Below are 20,563 nucleotides of genomic sequence, written 5' to 3'. Positions count from 1 at the left end.
GCATAAAGTATGCTGATACTTTTTCAGCTATGTCAGTGCAAAACCAACTGATTTTCTTTGATTCGAAATCGTGAGATGAATCGGCAACAATCATTAACGACACGTACAAATTTCAATGACGGCCTACTTCGCCTTAATTCAAAACATCAATCATGATTCGAAGATTTTTAGTCATTGATTTGCTTTATTGTCCCTTGTACTATACTTTGATTCAAAATGTCGTTGGGTTTTAACATCATGTCTCTAGTGTGAAATCATTTATTGGTGTCTCGTTGTATCAACATATTGAAATTAATTCCACATGTTTTACAGATGCAAGTTGGTGTTTGTAAAACAAAAATTAGGAAAAAGTGTACCGATTATGGTCATTCCCTATTTGGCCACATGTAAAATTTTGAAAAAAAAAATCACATTTTGAATCTTTTTGAATATTCCAACAACAACGGCCTTCCTTAGCCGAGAGGTGCGAAAATGGCAACTTTGGCAAAGAAAGTTAATAACTGTGGAAGTGCTCATGGAACACTAATCAGTAATCTGAGAAGCAGTGTTCTCACTGGGACAAAGCCTGCTTCTCAGATTAGTAAGGATATGCAATATGGTTATTTCCATGGCGATACGAAACGAAACGATATGCGAAATTTTCAAAATTTTTTAGGGCTGTTTGGGTCACGTCAGGAGTTAATTATCAATGTTAACTTCCTTTTCCCAATTAGCCTAGATAGCCGCGTAGTGTCAGTAGCGGTTATTTCAATTGGCTAAGAATTCACACTACGGACTGCCTGTTCCGGTGGTAAAAGTCCACCTAACAGGTGACCCCTAATTCATGCGGCTTTAAGCTTACCGTGCCTAAGAATGAATGGTTAGGGGGGTCTAAATAAAACCTAACCGTAAACGGAGCCTGTGGAGTATCAGGGCGGCCTCTACAGTATTATGCCCTTCCTGTTCTACCCGGAGCAATGGTGCAGGTGACCTTGTGCTTCTCCGAGATAATCGGCTTCCCTTCTTCAGTCTCAAGCCTGAGGCTAAATAAGGGTGGGATTATTGATACGTTGTAATTTAGTTTTAATTTTCACCTTTATGGTGTCGCATTATGCGTTTTACACAGCGTATTCTGGGCTTTTCGCCTTTGGCGACTTTTAATAGATACCGATCTGTTTTTTTTTCGTTGCTGGTCTTTTTCTTGTTGAGATAGCAAAAAGCTTAATCCTGCCTAGTTTGGGTAGTGGCTACGGTTAGGATAGCTTAGTTAGACCAATCTTCAGCATAAAATATCAGGAACGATCAATCTTTGTAGACTCATGTAAATCGTACAGATCAAGTGGCGCTAGTTCAAAAACCTTACTTTTGTGAACTTTTATCTAGGTAACTTTGTGGACCAAATTTTTGCTACTTTCAGAAACATGAAATGGCAACCTCGCGTGACATGCCTCGTGCATGCGTGCTCTTAAATAGCGCTGACGTTACTACACTTATTTCTGAGTTAATAACCAGAGATATATGTGTTGTCACAATTGATTTTTCTGTTGGTGACCTCAATAAAAAAAAGTCTTTCGTTTTGTGGTGTATTTACCACATGATGGACCATCCCCAATGGATGATTTCAAACGAGTTGTCGTTCACTGCCTATGATTGTGGGCAGTGATGCTGATACTCATCACATTATCTGGAGCAGCTCAGATATCAATTTGAGAAGCTCCAGTCTGATGAAATGCTTAAGTAGTTCAAATCTTGGATTACTTATGGTAGGAACCTTCATGGTATCTGCTAGAGAAGAAGTGTTAGACATAATGCTTCGCTCAAACAGATTCACTAGTCACTAGTTGACTAATTGGCATGTATCAGATGATTATCTGATCATTGCTACATCTCAATATGAACATATGAATGTAAATTTGCAGACTTTGCATTTGTTATACTCCACAAACTGGGAATTGGCAAATACCATGGATTCTCTCCGTCCATTGGAAATCCTAATGATTGGGACACAATTGTCCTTGCTTCGAGTGATCTCACAATTGCTTGTCACTTTGCTTATAGGAAATGTTCCTCACAACTCCCTTCGCAGGACGAGTGGACGTCTGGCTATTTGTAAAGGAATATGTCAGATAGTCGAGCTGCTTTTAAAGCTCTTGCTTTGGCCAACTCAGGGTCTAAACTTGTTATCGCACGTCGAACTCAATTTGAGGAACTGAATTCAGTGAACTCTGTAGGGTTCCTGAGAATGAATTGGCTTATGAATTAGCTCGCAATGGAGCATCGCATGACTTTATTTGCCCTCAGGCAGCTATTCCAATTTTGAAGTGCTGGGTAAAGCTTCAGAAATTCTTGGGCGGCAACTCAGCACAAGCAATGTTGGAATAATTTGGAGTCTTGTCGTCAAACAAAATTGTACATTATTGAGCTATCCCAAAGGTGGCTAAGTATTATGTCAAAGCAGAATTGCAGTCTCTTGATTACAACCTTGACTGCCGAATCAACTATCACATGGCAAATATTCAGAGTGTTGATACATTTGTTTTGATAGTTGTGATTCCGATTATGTAACTTCTTATCACCTGATATGTAACTGTCCAATTTTCGCGTAATTGCGATTCCAATTACTTGGTAAACACTTAATAAGTGAAATTGATTTCAGAAACCTGAATCTTCAGGACATTCTGTTATTCATAACCCGCTGTGGGAATGAACTATAGGCTCTCTTTACGCTCATGCGTTTGCAGTGCTCTTTTTAGGGCGCTGTTCGAACCCAGTGTGGTATGGAGCTACATGCTCTCAATTCGCTTATGCGATTTTCCCTCTTCAAGGGACCCCACTCCTATTTCCTCCCATCTTTCCCTTCCCTTTCCTCCCCCATCGGGTAGATGACGAAATAGGCTCAAATATGGCGATAGCACAAATCTCACAAATGGTGGGGAACGTGCCTCTGGGGCCGGCCTTCTGATACCTGATACCTGGTGTTTGTAAAACAAAAATTAGGAAAAAGTGTACCAATTATGGTCATTCTCTATTTGGCCACATGTAAAATTTCGAAAAAACAAAAACACATTTTGAATCTTTTTGAATATTTCAACAACAACGGCCTTCCTTAGCCGAGTGGTGCGAAAATAGCAACTTTGGCAAAGAAAGCTCTCGGTTAATAACTGTGAAAGTGCTCATTGAACACTAATCGGAAATCTGAGAAGCAGTGTTCTCACTGGGACAAAGCCTGCTTCTCAGATTAGTAAGGATATGCAATATGATTATTTCCATGGCGATACGAAACGAAACGATATGCGGGATTTTCAAAAACCGAAACGAAATTCAAACTCTCACGAAATGTGTCGAAATGCTAAGAAAAAGAACCACAAGACATATTTAATATTTACTTATTAAAATGCGGGTGCAGGTAGTTAGGCCAAATGCCGTTAGGGCGAGAGGCTCCTTAGGCCGAAATAACATTTGATTATTTATTACTGTTTCAAATGGCTAACATATCCATTAGTGTTTTTTTCTTCTTATAATCAAAGGCTGTTCTTTCTAGTTATTTTTCACAGCGGATATTGTGGGCTTCTAGGTAATGCAAATTATCCTGATTTAACAACTAACAATCCATTCGACCTGAAAATTCATTCGGTGGCTTCTAGGTAATGCAAATTGTTCTGACCTATCCCTGTTAGTTACCCATTTGACTTTATGGTTCATTAGAACTATCGGCCATTTTCGTCCTAATGATCCTTTCGGCCTAACGACCCTTCCGGTCTAACGGCATAGAACTCCTAAAATGCACGGAAAACTACTCATTTTTAAAACGATTAAATTTTCACATATGGTGAAATAGAGAACCACTATGACTATAATTGGTGCACCAATCCTATATGTAAGGAAAATTCTCAGCCATTTCAGGTTTTGATGGACTTCTCGTATTATCTATGAGCAAACTGAAAATTATCGAGTTGAAAACACGTTTCTTAGATATAATAGTCCACGAAAGTGCGTGTGGGAACAAAAATCCCATTCGAGCAGGGTTTCGAAGGATGTTCTCATTCAACAGACTAAGCAGAGGAAAGAGTGCAGGATATAAAACTGACCACATGGACTGCCCCAATATGCCCAAATTTACCACTGATAAGATTTATCATAGGATCAATCATAGCATAAATTAAGCATAAAATAAATTTTTAAGCTCAAACAGTCTATGTGGACAGGAGTACGATCCGGGTGGTCATTTTTAATTCCTGAATTCACTTCTTTATATTGTTGTAGTTTGAAAAAGCTATTTCAAAAGCTCATAATGAGTTAATTTTACTAATAAAATAAGAACCCCTTTCAAAATCCGATACATTTAAAATTATGATTTGTTCGGTTTCAGGTTGAGTTTGAAACGGCGACGAAACTTCTTCTTATTGACATTACGTCCTCACTGGGACTCTTCTGATGAGCACTTCAAATTTGGGTTTTATTTGGAATTTTCTAACAAAAAAAGCGTTTCGGGGTGGGTTCGGATACAAACATTATTTTTTTCTATTGCATGTGGAATCCACGTTTGGTAATAAATTATTGTTTCATGCCCGGGGACAAGACTCTTTCAGATGATTGTATCAATTTAAGTGAGTTTGATAAAGCTAAATGTAGCCATAATCTTCTACCGAAATTTTCTGGTAGTGAGCTTTTAAGTTCGTGTTCTCTAGCTTTAATGGAAACAATAACTTATTTAATCGAAAAATTCATACAAGATAATATTATTTAGCACTTTTATATCACATTTAGTAAGATCTTTCTCTTTGGCACCATTATCTAGCACTTAGCATTAATTTAAAGTAGAAAAGTAATGGCAATTTCGACTGGATCTTGAATATTACTTTCGCATGGCTTTCTTAGTCTTGAAGTCAAAAAACGAAGTTTTTTACATTCTCGACGTTTCGGCCGATAGGTTTTGGCCTTTTTTAAGGGGTGCTAAAACATATATTAACATACATCATACAACATGAAAACATAAAACATAATATAGTAAAACTCACTAAGGTCTATCGTCACCCGCTATAAATAGATTGTCGTCTGATTGGCGACGAAGAGCGCTCTATAATACCTGTCTAATTGAGCTATTTAGTGTGTTTGGTGTTTTAATAAGTTCTTAAACTCACGTTTTAGTTTTTAGTTTTAACAACGGATTTTATATGTACCACACAACACAACACTGCAACGACATTTTCAATTTTTTTTTAGGTCATCAGGGTTTGTGTTGGATTGTGTTGGGTCACGATCATCATTTTGAGCCAAACGGTCGTGGGTTTCAACCGATATATTGGGATTATTGGGGTTTCTCCTACTATTAGAGGTTTTGATGGTGTGAAACAGGCCTGCGTATGTGGTACTAAGACCTTGTACATCAGTATGATGATTGACCGTATTAGTAGCGTATGCGTTATGACACATTTCGAGTAGTGGTAATGTTGATGTTTTGTAGGTTCTATCTATTTTATTGGGAAGTGTTAGTTTTAGCACCCCTTGAAAAAGGCCAAAACCCATCGGCCGAAACGTCGGGAATGTAAAAACATCGTTTTCAACTTCGAGACTGAGAAAGCCATCCGAAAGTAGTAAAAAACTCAACTTAAAGTGACACTGGAGTGATTTCGGTTCAGGAGAAAGGGACAGGTTTCCCGAGTTTCAGACGTTCATGAGGTTTCGTTTCGTTTTCATGAGGTTTTTAAAATCTATTAAGTAATTTAAAAAAAAATCCTTCTGTGGCAAAAGGAGCTATCCGAGACTCCCAAAGTAGGCTTTCAAGTTCGAATAAGTTTTTAAAGGAGTTATCGTAGCTTGGTAGCTTCTTGAGAAACTCTGGAGATGCATTATGTGCTCTCTAGATATATTTGAATAAACAAACTTAGTATCCAAGCTCTAAGAAATTGTGGCTCTACGTTTAAACGTTTCGAAACGATGGATTACGGTTTTGAGAAGCTCTAATAAGCGGTTTTTTCACCACCGCTTTGGCCTTAAATATGGTTTAATCGTATGGGTAAACGTGGTTTACGGCTTAAGCGAAGGTGAAATTAAACGCTTTTTGAGAGTTTTTTACGAATTTCATAACGTTGAAAATGATCGTTTTTGACTACCACCCAACCTACCTTATTATTTCTACACGAATAAGCTACAAGTTATGTATGTGCTTCAATATTCCGGGGACACCCACCCACTCCTTCAGAGTTATTAAATGTGCATTCGCCATTTTGGATTTCAAACTAACGTTCTAAATAGGTCCGAAAATACCCAGATTGTAAAGGATTTCATTGATGTTTACAAACCGGAAGCAGTCATCGAACTATCAAATATTTGATCCTAATATAAAACAAAAAATCAGCGATAACGAGAGGCACAGCTAAGAAAGTACGATAGGTTGTGAAGTGGGTGATATGACTGAACGGCTCCGGGTCATTTGGCCGAATGTCGTTTGTCCAAAAATTAATACAAGGGGTAAACTAAAGTATATATGTAACACAGGGCAGCTTGTCTTCGAAGAAGAACAATAATATGCAATAATGCAAATAATGAGCTCTCTCGAATAAGTTGGAAAAATAATCAGAGCTGATAGTGCGAAAATTGAAAAAAATAGCTCATTTATGAAAGAAGATAAAATCTCGGATACAAAAAGTTATCTACATTGGGGTTTCTACATTGGTTTCTCGTCCACCGTCTTAGATAACCAAAGTAAGCACTAAGCATTTAGAATGAATTTATCATAGCATTATATTCGCCTAAAAAGCATGCCAATAAATGCTTTCAAACGGTATATTTGCCTATACTTCCAATACTCGCATATCAGGCCCATTTAAATAAGAATTTCAATAGAACATAGGACTGTTATGCGAATTTAGGTAGTATAGTGCTGCACTAAGGCAAGTGTTGGCAAAACAACGGCCTGTCGTAGTGCTAGAACAACGTCACCAACGTGTCTTTGTGGCCGTCAAAAAGCGTAATGCCTCGGTATAGAAATAAACAAGACAAATGTATTTCCCTTTCCTCTATTTCCTCTCCTGTTTGTTTTTTTGGCATTTCTCTCCGACTAGAATTCGCACTTAAAACTCTCAGCATACAGCCAGTCGATATCATCATTTTGTTCTGCTGCGCCATACCTGATGGAATAGTGGAACTCGGGGTAAATTTGCCCATGTAAAGGAAAACAGCGGTTTTAGATGTGAAAATAGTAGTTTATGGAACAAGTTGCAAAATGTTGATTTTTACAGCACGAGTTGTAAATTTATCCTACGAGGCTTGCCTAGTAGGATAATTACGACGAGTGCTGTAAAAAATGTGTTCTGCAACGAGTTACCTACAACATTTTTTTTTGCAATTTCGTAGAAGATCACTTGAGAGTATCAGAAATTCTAACGGAAGGCAATCACCATTATTTTACAATTTCTGAAAAATTGTTGCATTATGATTCATCATGCAACTCAAAACAGTTGTGTAATGAGAAAGCGTTGCGTAATGAATCATTACAGCACTGGATGCAGTTGCGTAATGACTATTCCCACACTGCATACTTCAGTGCAGGAAAGTAGGCCCTTCCATGACAGATTGGCATGATGAAAAACAGCCTATTACGATGAGAAATTGCAAAATTTAATTTACTACATCGCACCTTACATTCAAAATTGAGAGATTGTGTTTATATGATTTTCGATCGGAATCAATCAATCAAGTAGAAGCTAAGTCTGTTGAATTTGATAGTGAAAAGAAGACAAAAGTGAAAATAAGTTACACTCACCTGGCAGCACAGGAACAACGGCCACACTGGTTTCCTTGTTGACCACACCGTTTTCCAACGTTAGCGCCCGGATTCGGATGCTCGGCAGGCTGGATCCGAAATTGTTGTGGGCACTCACGGTCACGGTGTACATGGTGAACGGTTCTAGATTGCTAACTATGGCCGAGCTTTGATCGGCCGACACTTGGATGCTTATCAAACTATCTTTGGTGGTGCCGTTCGCCAGAAAGTCCTGATCGAACGAGTGCAACTTGGTTGCATTAATTTGGTAGTACTTGACGGTTTTGGCGAGCTGCTCCGGTGGGGACCAGCTGACCTGGAGCGAACGCTCCGTAAGCGCTTCAACGGAAATGGCTTGCGGTTCGGATGGGAGTTTTTGGATATTGTCCAGAATGCACTGCAGACCCGGGAGGGTATGCTGCACGCAGGAAACTCGGGATTTCAGCAGGTCAGTAAAGGGGGTATACTCGCCACGGCACATGTCCTGACAAAGATCCGGAATGCCCTTTTCCAAGCAACATGGCACGTGGTTCCGTCCGTCAGCCATGCACCGTACAATGTTGGGAAAGTCCTTTTCGCATTGCTCCGGTTCCACTCCGGTGGCTCCATCCAAAATGTTATGCAGAACACAGAATCCCAAACACGCTTCACTGACATTGTTGGCTTGGCAGCAACCGGTGAAGTCATGTGTAATGGGTGGCACTCCATCGGGTGTTATCTCTTCATCTTCGTCGTCCTCCTCCTCCTCGGCGGAAGTTGGCTCCGCTTTGGACCGGGAAGTAGTTGACTCGGATGCTGATGCTGTTGTGCTTGTGGCGTCGGTGGTATTTGCTTTCTTTGCTTTTTTGACTGTGAATTAGAGGTGGAAAAGAAGCACCGTGAAGGTGCAAGTCGGAAAGGTTAGTTGCCAGATCGTCAAGGGAGAGATTTTAATCACGAAACTTGCTCGTTTAAATTTGGAGCTTGGATGTTTCACACGTGAGGTGGGGGTCGGTAGGGGAGGATGGTTGTTTGAATGAAGGGCCGCAAGGGATGTTGTGTAAAACTAGTCTGCGAACTGGAGTGTCAACATAGGTCTTGGTTGTCTGTTTTGTACGAAGCTTGATTGAATATGTTATGTTTCTTTTTAATTAGTTGTTGTATCATAGGATACAGTTAACTAAAATTAAGTAAACCGATTATCAGAAGTGAAATTTCCGAGGGCGGAAAGCCACTATAAAAAAGTATCCTTTTTTTAAGCTCTCACCATAGTGATTTTTATCATAGATTAGCTCATCGCTTAATCAGTATTGAATCAAGTATTCAATCCACCAGCACAAAATATCTTTAGAAGAATAAATACAGATTTCATCCTTATCGAGCAGTGTTGCTTTAACAAGAAATACAAACAATTTGAAATTGATTTGCAATTATGGAATGTATTGCAAATAAAATTCACTTCTATTTCAAAACTTTTTGTTCCCTGGAATATTTTTCCTTAATTTTGTTTGCCCCTATTTTGTTAAACTCTCTTGAAGAATACACGGAGTCCTCCATTTACGTAATTGTTTTAAGGTACGTTAATAACGATTTGTGTTAGTGGAATTATTACGTCAATAACATAAATTTTAAGTAGAATAGAAGTTTTATCCTCGGAATGAAGTGTGTATAGAATTTCATAGAATGAAGTCAAGTAGACTAAAATTATACTTGTGCGGCATACTCTATGTTGAACTATGTATACTTATATAAATTTATAGTTTTGTTCTAAGTGAGCTATGAACCCCGTGCAGAGGCGCGTCCACGTTCGAAATCATGGGTAGGACAAAAGTTCGCATTTTTTGTGCACAGTGAAGCTAAGATAAATTTTAACCCTGGAATGGAAATTGAAAGTAAGTATATTTGGGGGCTGAAACCCAAAGCGGTGTAAGTGACATTTTGGTCGTTTTGAGTTGAGTTGATTTGAGAAAATTCTACTGTCTTGAAATATTCTAACGATGTTTTCAGATTACTTTGCCGGTCACAAAATAATAACAAAATTCCTGGAAGACTGGCTTGTTTTTTTGGCTTCCATACAAAGTTATATAATGAAAAATTGCTGAAAAACTTCAAAGTAGATTATCATAAAACTAGGTTTTTGTCACTGCCACTCCTTTGCTTCTAAGCCCTCATTTTCATGCCAGCACTTACCACAAGACTAAGAAAGCTTTTCGCCAGGCTGCTAGCAACTGAGTGCTTTAAAATTAGGAAATTTAAGACCACTTGCCAAAAAGAGACCTGAAGGGAACCAGAAAGAGGCCGAAAAGCGACCAAATAGGAACCAAGAAAACAAATTGAAATCTAATAGGAGCTAGGAAATAAGAGTTTGAATCTTCATAGCATCAGAACAGACATTTCTCCAAGATCTAAGAATTGCGTGGCATTGCGACAAGTATTACTGTATGTGTTTTTTTCATTAATTTTTAAAAGAGTATACCTCAAGACTTCAACCTGAATTTTGGAACAGAAATAAAATGTCCTTTAAAATATTTCAGAAAACATCTGAATTCTTCTATTAATTCTCGGAGAAATTTTACAAGATAGTCATAACTCCTCCAAAATTCAAGGTCAAAACGTCTTCTAAAATTCAATCAATAACATCTCCAGATATTTCTAGGGATTTCCTTAAAATTGTCTTTCAGCATTTATATAAAATTTAAACAAGGGATTTCTCAAAATATACTTTAAGAAATTCCTCCAGAGATTTCTTCTTAGATTTCTACAGAAATTCATCCAATAATTATTTGATATTTTCTCAAAAGAGTCTTGAAACTTTTATTTTCAGGAATTCTTCCAAGAATGTCTTTAAGAAAATGCCTAGGATTTTTTTCTGAAAAATAAATCCGTGAGGTATTTTTAAGAAAAAAATCCTAGAGTAATCTCTGATAAAACTTGAGTGAGTTTTGAAGTCTACAAGGGTGACTTGATGAACTAATTAAAAAAAAAATCGTTATCAGGACTCTTGATTAGAAAACGTTCAGCGTGTCTGTCATGAATTCAAAACATGCCATAATTTACGAAAAATTAAAATTATCCAAATGAGCCAAAAAAATGAAACACGTAAAATGATTGATCGGCTTATTCTCGTGTGAATCGGGTTGTTTTCGGTGGAAATGGAAAGTTCGGCGTACCGATTAGAATGGGAAAGATAGGCGCGTTCGGTACTTCGGATTAGAACCGACGCAACGTGCGCACGAACGTAAGGCATGCGACCATCGAAGTGTGCCAGAAAAGGAGAGCATGATATGTGTTACCACTCCATCTCGGAAAGGAATTAAAACGACGTAGAACCGAACAGACAGACATAGAATCTGAGAAAACGAAGCGGGGGACAAGCATGTAGGTTGCCCCCACGATGCATCTGAAAAGATCATTCTGTTGGTAATTGTTCACGCGATTAGACTTCTCGTTTTTTGTAGAAGCAAGGTATAGGAATTTGTTCGGAGCCAGCGGTTTTTGAGTTTTGGCGGATTTTTATTGAAAATTATAGATTCGTTACGACAACCCTCAATGAACAATGATCTCTGAAATAAATCCTAGACTCTTAAAGACATTTTAGGAGATTTAGAAGATAATCGAAATGAAAAAACAATCGAATTTCGAAATAGTTTTCAGCAGGGTTTTCTAAAGAAATATCTGAATCAACATGGGACAGAAATTCTATAGAAGTTTGTGGAATGATCGGAGGAATAATTGTAAAAATTGCTAAAGTATAAACTTGTGTGAAAATTTAAGTAAACTTTTGAAGATCGCCTGGGAATTTTTTGAGAAACATCGAAAGAAATAATTGGTATAACTGTATGAGTAATACTTGAATGAAATGCTGAAAAAATTCCTAAAGAAAAAAAAACATGTTTGTTCGAAGAACCGCTCAAGTAATTTTGGATTTCAGGGAAGAAATGTTGATGAATTCTTAAAGGAATCCACAGGAACAGGTAAAAGAGTTCTTGCTGGGTTCCTTAAAAAAGCCCTTAAGCTATTCTTTTATCAAACACTCTAGAATAATCCTTTTTGGATTTACTCGGAGAAAATTCTGTAGAAATCTTCGGAATATCTCCTAGAGTAACAAGTGGAGAATTTTGTTGAAGGATTAGTGAAACAAATTCTGGAGGAAAATCAAGGATAGATTTGGAAAAAATCCAAGTAATACCTAAGGAAGTTACTGGAGGTACCTACTATCATTGACGTTCTCAAGGATTTCCTGGAGCAAATTTTGGAGAAATTCTTGTTAGCATCCTTGAAAAATCGCAGAAAGAATTTCTAGGATAAATGGTAGAGGAATATCTAGACCAATTTCTGAAGAGAACTCTGTGGGTGATGCTGAAAGAATTCTAAATAAAATCACTATGATAATTCTTGATAAACTTGAATTGCCTGTTGAACCCGTTATAGTCTATGAAAGTTTCTTTGGAGCCTGTACAATGTTGCATCAGGATTCAATGCAAGCAGAGTAAGAGAGACTTCAGAGACCATTTTGGTTAAAATAGATACTCTAGATACTTTTTAGAGACTTGCATAAAAATAGAGACCAATTGTATAAAAAGAAATCTACTACCAGTCCTGCCTTTAGGATCATTCATTAGATCCACTTGTTTATCATTCATATTATTCTACTCTAAATATGTTTATGGATGATGCCACAAGATATCAGTAGGAATTTGATCAAATATTTTTTAAGGAACTAACTAAGAGTTACTTCCACAAATTTCTACGGCAATTCTTAATCAATCAAGAACTTATTTTCCTAATGGTTGAAGAAGTTTCTTGAAGCAATTATTACAGTTAGTTTCCCAGAATTTTCATTAGAATTCTCACGCGTCATAACTTTTGACCCTCAAACATTTACAAACATGTCAGACTATACTAGGCATGAGAATACAATGAAAACCTTTATCATGTTTCCATCCTCCATAAGAATAAGTATGACGTTGACCGAGTTTCTGCTGATCTAGCGTTTTTGTTTTGTAGAATCGTGGGTAGGACAATCCTTTGACTGTCCTACCCAGGTGTTTTCGTGGGTAGTACATGTCCTACCTGTCCTACCCACTTCCCGCGCCACTGACTCAGTGTAAAAATGGCCTCGGGTTCTACAAACACATCCATTAATTTGATAAAAGTTCATAAACATAATCACGGTATGTCTGAGCCATAAAATTATAAAAAATTGAATGTATATCAGTTTTGTCTCGCTACAGCTTAGTGTTTGTGTTATATTTTCATAATCGAAAGGTTTTAAAATATTATATCGATAATCCATTTTTCAGATATATTTTATAATAAAACCCATGAAAAGTGTAAAAGTGATTTTAACTTGATAGAATTTTCCAAGACCTAATCAATAGCAAGGAGCTATTCATTAGATCTGGAAACATCATATTATGCTATGACTCAGACGTTCCTGGAATAAAATTTAGATTTTATCTTTAGGTCTTTTATCTCTTATGCCAATCAAGTTTAATGTCACGCTTCTGCTCCGGAATCCTTGAACTTATGGAGGAATATGGGCAGGCTTATTCAATTATATTCTGCCAAGTTTCCGGTAAAACAACTGTCGAAGACTACCCAAAAACTCTCTTTTGGCGTTAGGTCTTCAAATTACTAAGCCTTTACGAGTGATCTTTCGTAGGTTTGTGAACAATGTTCATACCCATACATGCTAATTTATAGAAGCCCCGTCAAGTTTTGATTGCAAAAGAATCTCAGAAAAAATCCTGCAGAAATTGCTGTCTATACTTCGAGATGAGATTTGGAAAGCAATCATTAGAGTGCATTGGAAGAATATTAAATAATCAATTGAATATGTCTTGCACGGTGCTCCCCTGGCCGTTATTATCAGAAAAAAAAATCTCCATCAAATCTCTGCCCACCAGTCGTTTTCTAAGGCTAAGCTGCATGTCTGGGCAAAATTTTAAAAAAAATCATAGGGCCCGTTTTGAAGTTACGCCCTTTTGAATTTGTAAGTCCACTAATTCCAAGAAAATCTGGTTTTCATTGGCCGTGATTATCAGAATAAATATAGTATTGAAATTTGAATTAAAGTTGGTTTATATAGTTATTTGTAACTGCTGGGAAGAGTTTTGAATGAGAAGATCAAAAACAGAGTTACGCCCTTTTGAAATGTAGCCAATAAAAACAGTAATTTTAAATAGAATAATTTGGCATTCTTATACCGTTGAGCATGTTCAAATGTTTTCAACGACATGCTGCACTTACATGCCACAAAAGTCTTTCACAATCAACTGATTTTTCATAGGCTCAAGTGATTTAAGGCATTTTATTTCATCATATAACCAAATTAGTGCATGTATCACAATATTCACAATGATTGCTACCTGTTGCATATCGAAGCGAAGTGTACGTCAAGGAATACATTACGAGTTTAGTTTGGGTAGCAGTGTATGGAATAAAATAAAATTTACGACGTAGAACGCAGCGATACAAAATGGAACAAAATAATGCAAAATTTAGAACATCCGTTATTATTGTGTTCAATGGAATTCAAAATCGTACAAAGCTTAATTTTAAATGTTTGTCTTTGTCAGTTTGGAAAACTTTGTTTAGCTGCCAAAGATTTTTTTCGTTTATTTTGATACCAATTTTGATGGTTTATTTCTTCTGATAACCATGGCCAATCAAAATCCGTTTGAATATGTCAGATTTCCTTTGATTTTTTTGAAATTTTGCCCAGACATGCAGCTTAGCTATAAAAACGATTGGTGAGCACAGATTTAATGGAGATTTTTTTCTGATAATAACAGTCAGGGGAGCACCGTGGTCTTGTATTATCTCCGTAAGAAATCGAGGGAAAATCCTGATCCTTGATGAGTTCCTGGAAGCGTAGTTGGAGAAATCCATGCAAGAATTACTTAGAGGAATGTCTGAACTATTTTCTAAGAAAATACCAAGAATTGCACGGATTCCAGAAAATATTCATTATAGGATGAGAATTCTCTGAAGCTTGAGCAATCCTTTGAGATATTCTACATAGATCTTCGGACAAATAAATAAAACTCTCTTGTTTAGGTTTCTGGATAGGATAGGCCATAGATGAACCTGGACAATTTTTTTTTTACAAAAAGGCTTTAGAGGAAAGCATTTGAAAGGAATTTTTGAATTAATTGTTGCAAAAATGCTTTTCGGTTGTGAAAATGAACTCTGCAACATCTTCAATCGCCTTCAAGTTTATTCATCTTCAAGCCTACATCAAACGAACAGCGCTCACACCAACTGTGTGTATCCCGTCCAAGCAACACAAAAGTCATCCCATTTATTGGTTTCTATTACACCGGTTCAAATTCGCTCAAAGAACTGGTAAAAACAGAATGAAAGAATCCTTGAAACAAATTCATAACAAATTCAATTCTAAGGAGCATCCTTCGAGTAGTTTTAGCAGAAATCCCGAATGATGGATTCCATTAGAAGGAACCTTGAGATGTAATTTGTTAAAATCAAGCATCAATTTCCTTTGAATGCTCGAATAAATCTATGGAAGAATTGGTAGTGTAATACAACTGAAGAAAAAACTCATGGTAAAACATCAATATGCTTTCGTGATGGAATCGCAGGAGGAATCGAGGATGGGTATTTTCCCCGAGGAATTCCTGAATTACTCATAGGATACATTTCTGGAAGAATTATAAACATGGACGAGTTTCTGAAAAAAAGCTTTCAGGAAATCTCTTGTAACACTCGACACGATATCAAATCTGTATTTCTTGAAATATTAAGTAGATTTTTGTGATACTAACAGATCATAATCGGACTAAAGTCAATAGTCATAAAATGGCAAGTTTTAGTGCATACATGAGTATTGTTTCTCGTTTTGACAAATACGTGTTACTCATTTGATAATTTAAATGACTTTTAATTAGCTTCCAAGTTTCTAAGCTAGCAAATATTTCATTGAATAGCCATGTATAATGATGCTCTTTTTAAATTAATATATTCAATTAGCCAAATTTTAAGCAAAACAATTAATTCAATTAACATTTGTACTTAGTGTATGATTATTTTGATGTATTTATTCTGGCAAAAGTTTTAGCGTATTTGTGGAAATATCGACAGTTTACTTCAAATAGCAGTGCAGTGTATGGTAGCACCTATGGGGGAAAGGGTGGTAAAATGAACACCATAGGGAAACCATCTTATTTCTAATAGAAAAACGATAATCGTATAGTTCTATCGTACAACATCAAAAATCAGAATGTTATCTAAAGCAGCGAAACAAATTCAGACTAAGATAGCTAAATTTAACATATTTTATAAATAGCCAAAAAAAAAAAAAAAATGGAAATGTCCATTATAGAATCAACCCCCGAACATTTTGATTTATGCTTTAAATGTTTATGTCGACACATATATCGAGCTGTTCGGTGATCCAATCCGCATGGTTATTAAATTAATTAACTTATTATGCGTGGTACAAATGAATAAATTCTGGTTGGAAATATAGAAAAAAAAACACGTGCTCGGCTGGGATTCGAGCCCAGGACTCTTGTATGCTAAGTTATTAGTTTACCAAGTGGCTCAGTAGCTTAGTTGGTAAAACGCTCGTCTAGCATACAAGAGTCCTGGATTCGAATCCCAGCCGAGCACGTGGATTTTTTTTTATAATATCACCCATAATTTATCCATCTTTACCACGCATAATGAGTAATTGAAAACATTTGTTAAATATATCAACTAAAAATGATAAGCTACTTTCTGGAAGTTTCTTGATGAGGATGTAGAAAATTCCATCATCGCCAGGAGCTTTCATATTTTTGAATTTTTTAATAATAGTTCTCACTTCTTCCAAATCAGTCTCACAGGCATTTTCGAAAACGTTCTCTTGATTGAGAATATTTTCGAACTCCTGAGTAACTTGATGTTCAATTGGACTAGTAAGTCCTAAATTAAAATTGTGCGCACTTTCAAACTGCATAGTAAGTTTTTGAGCTTTTTCACAATTAGTTTGTAATAATTTGTTTTCTTCTGTAGTTTGTAATATCTTGTTTTCTTCAGCTGATAGGATTGAGAATCACTTCTTGGGATATTTGAAATGTAACAGGGACATGATCAGAATCAAAATCAGCATGAGTAATCAGTTGGCTACAAACATGACTAGAGTCGGTTAAGACCAAGTCAATCGTAGATGGATTTCTAGAAGAGGAAAAACATGTAGGGCTATCAGGGTATTGAATTGAGAAATATCCTGAAGAGCACTCATCAAATAAAATTCTGCCGTTGGAATTACTTTGAAAATTATTCCATGACTGATGTTTGGCATTAAAGTCACCAATGACAAAAAAATTTGACTTATTGCGAGTCAATTTTCGCAAGTCAGTTTGGAGCAAATTAACTTGCTGTCCAGAGCATTGAAAAGGGCAAATAGGCAGCTATGAAAGATTATTTACCATACTGTGTTTCAACAGAAACACCCAAAGTTTCAAAAACTTTAGTTTCAAATGACGAAAACAGTTCATATTTTATACGCCTATGAATGATGATTGCAACTCCCCCACATGCCCCATCAAGTCGATCATTACGATAAACAAAAAAGTTAGGATCTCTTTTGAGTTTAGATCCAGGTTTTAAATACGTTTCGGTAATAACTGCTATATGCACGTTATTAACCGTAAGAAAATTAAACAGCTCGTCCTCTTTACCATTCAGAGACCGAGCATTCCAATTTAAAATATTTAAATTATTATTTGGATCCATTAGAAAAACGTAATCCAATAACAATTTGATTTGTAAATTTTACACCAACTTGGACTGCTTCAGTCATAGTGGTGGCTTTGAACATTGCATCAATCATTAGCTTCAATTGTTCAGTTAGAAAATTAAAATCAGAGGCAGACATGTCATGTGATTTCCCATTCGAATTTCCGGTAGACGAAGAAGCGGAGTTACCTGTGGCGGTAAGGTTTTTTCCATTTGATTTGAAACAAGTAGAATGGGTACCCATGGAACGAACAGGGGAGGAGTTCAAATTTCCTGCTACGATATCAGCAAAGGATTTACCGTGGGTAAAAGAAATTGAAAGATTCGAACGGCTACCCGACGGATTAAAACAGTGGTCACCGAACTGCGGCCCGCGAATGGATTTTGAATGTTAATGTGATGCGGCCCGCATGTTATAATTTTTATTCATGCTGGTGTTTAATCCTTTGCTCTTGCAACTTTGTTCTTGGAAAGTCAGTCATTGAAATCATGTAAAATGTTTCTGCGTTCATGCATCTTCATGGCATAAGGAGTAATATGAAATTGACTTTGACTCATTCAAAGGTTCAAAGTTTCTGAAAAAACTGATTTTTCTTTTAGAATCTTGAAGGCACGGCTATGGGCCTGCAAAAAGTGTTTAAGTCTCTAAAAATCTCTCTTCTGAACATATTTAAGTTTACAAAATTGAACCAGGATCTTGGAATGCTGATTTTTTTTTTTCAAAAATGTTTCCTTTTCTGTAAAACTTTTGTAAATTATGTCATTCGATTTTTTACTATGGATTGCTTTCTGAATTGTTGAGGAGCCCGAACGTAAAGAAATGTATAGTATTGGACAATACATCTGCAACTTTTTCGATCTTCCATACAAAATGGTCTACTTTTGTGGGATAAATCTCAGTTATTTATAGCCCGATATGAATAAAATTCACACAGCATGTCGGACGTTACTTAAGTGTCAACATATATTTTTAAGTATTTAAAAATTGAATACAAAAAAATGAAAAATTATATGGATTCGATTGAAGTGAATTTCGCGAAAAATATTCAATCGATTTATCTCAAAATATAAGAGACCTACACAAGTATCTTCAGCATAAATTTTGAAATTTATTATTGCTTTTAATTCGTAAATTAAGAAAAGACAATTTACACCGTCTTTAGCCATAGGCTACACAGACTGAACGATCACTAACATTAGGCAACGGACAACACGAAACACCCAGTAGCCCAGCGATGAATTTCTCGTTTTGACGAAAAGTTTTCACCGACTGGAGCGGGAATTGAACCCACACCTCGAAATAAAAGTTACAAATATATGTTAAAGTTCAAGATATGTTAAAATTTGATATGAATCGATCCATAAAAATAGATTAAAACCTCTAAAGTAGACCATTTTGTATTATTAATCGAAAAAGTTGCAATTGCATTGTCCAATACCGTAAGAGACATATTGATCGTATTTGAGTTGAGTAAGGTACCGCGGGGCAAGTGGGAACGAAAAAAAACGATAGTTCAAACAAATTGATCAATAAAATTTTCAAATGTCAATATTTTTCAAATCCAACAACACAATCACGTTTTGGCAACATATTTGTTGGTGTGTGCATGAAACTAATCGAATAATTTCGAAATTGTGAAAACCTTGGAAGAAAGTTTTAGAATGAGCCAATGGACGCAGTTACCTCGCTAAGCGGGGCAAGTGGGACACATCCAGTTTCATGCGTCAATCCACATCAGTAAGTCAACCATTACAATAATAGGATTGTTAAGTCATAGATTTTTAATTTTAAGTACATATTTGATGTACATTAGGGATCAACCATAAAATACGTTACGTTTTAGGAAGAAACCCTTTATTTAATAGTATGTCACCTCACATTTATTATTAACTGAAAATTCCTCAATGAAAGCGTAAAGAGGAATTAAACATGTTCAAAATATATCATTTATAAGTTGTTAATTAAAATGTAGCACATACACAACCAGTAATTGACGAAATTATAAATATATTTTGTAATTATTTATATGCATGGCAGAAAACCACCTTATGGCATGGAATTGTTTTCCATCACTACCCAATTTGTTAGAAATAACAAATAAAGTTCAAATAACATAGAAAAGTAATCGTTCTCTTGATGCATTTCAAATTTCAGCTGTGTGTTTGTTCAATTTTGAAGTCGAATTTCAAAAATAAAAAAATAATTTAAAACTAAAGAATAATAACACTTTTCTTCTCCCTCTTATGCAATTACGTAATTTGAGGTTGATCTTTTTTGATAAAAATCATTTGTTTGAATGTTTTAGTGCTACTCTCTAGCAAAATGTATGAAACGTGTACGAAAAGTTTTGATTCTGATTTTTGTTTCAATAGGTCCCACTTACCCCAAGTACAAATATATTTTGGGGTAAGATAGACCATCGAAAATTTCATATGAAATGAAAACAAAATACTGGTTTATCGCTAGCAGCTTGTAATAATACTAAAAATTATAGATTACTGATGGAAACTCGATTTAAAACACATTTATTTTTTGCGAGTCAATGCAAGACGTGGAAAGTGTCACAATTTGTCATGCAAGTTGAAAATGGCGCTGAACTGACAACTGTTACATGAACCACATGGTTATAAAAATAACAATATGTTTAGTACTAAATACATTCCTTGTCATTGTATCTTCAACTTTCTAGAAGAATACCCCCATGAAAAACTTTTCCTAGTTGAGCTATGACGAAACGCCCCACTTACCCCGGATTCTCACTTGCCCCGCGGTACCTTATATTAATAAAGCTCTGTTTCTAGTTTTAAAAAAGTTTTCCAATGTTAATTTTTTTCGTCATGAATTTTTTTGTATTAGCTAACATAGTTTATTAAAAACATGGCATTTTTTTTCTGGCACTTATATCTTTGCCTCTAAACCCCTTTGCTTTGATCATAAAGTTCCCAGAAATGTATTAGCCGTTCTCATAGAAATAGTGATTTAAAGTGAGCTGTTAAAATTAATCATTATAAATTTTGCGGCCCGCGACTGATTTTGAAAGAGTTAAGATGGCCCGTGTTATCGGTTAGGCTGAGGACCACTGGATTAAAATTAGT

The 20,563-nt window shown here is 36.1% G+C and overlaps 1 protein-coding gene across 2 annotated transcripts in view; it reads right to left on the bottom strand.

Moving 5' to 3' along the window:
• Nucleotides 1-20,563, bottom strand: part of LOC5577230 (Ig-like and fibronectin type-III domain-containing protein 1) — a 643,389-nt gene that overhangs the window by 30,035 nt on the left and 592,791 nt on the right. For both annotated transcript variants that reach the window (XM_021851413.1, XM_021851414.1), the window contains one exon: nt 7,745-8,593. In XM_021851413.1, the coding sequence (XP_021707105.1) occupies nt 7,745-8,593 (849 nt within the window). The remainder of the gene's footprint in view (nt 1-7,744; nt 8,594-20,563) is intronic.

The sequence above is a fragment of the Aedes aegypti genome, chromosome 3 (assembly GCF_002204515.2).
Source record: "Aedes aegypti strain LVP_AGWG chromosome 3, AaegL5.0 Primary Assembly, whole genome shotgun sequence".
NCBI lineage: Eukaryota > Metazoa > Arthropoda > Insecta > Diptera > Culicidae > Aedes > Aedes aegypti.
This window is presented reverse-complemented; position numbering and strand designations above follow the sequence as displayed.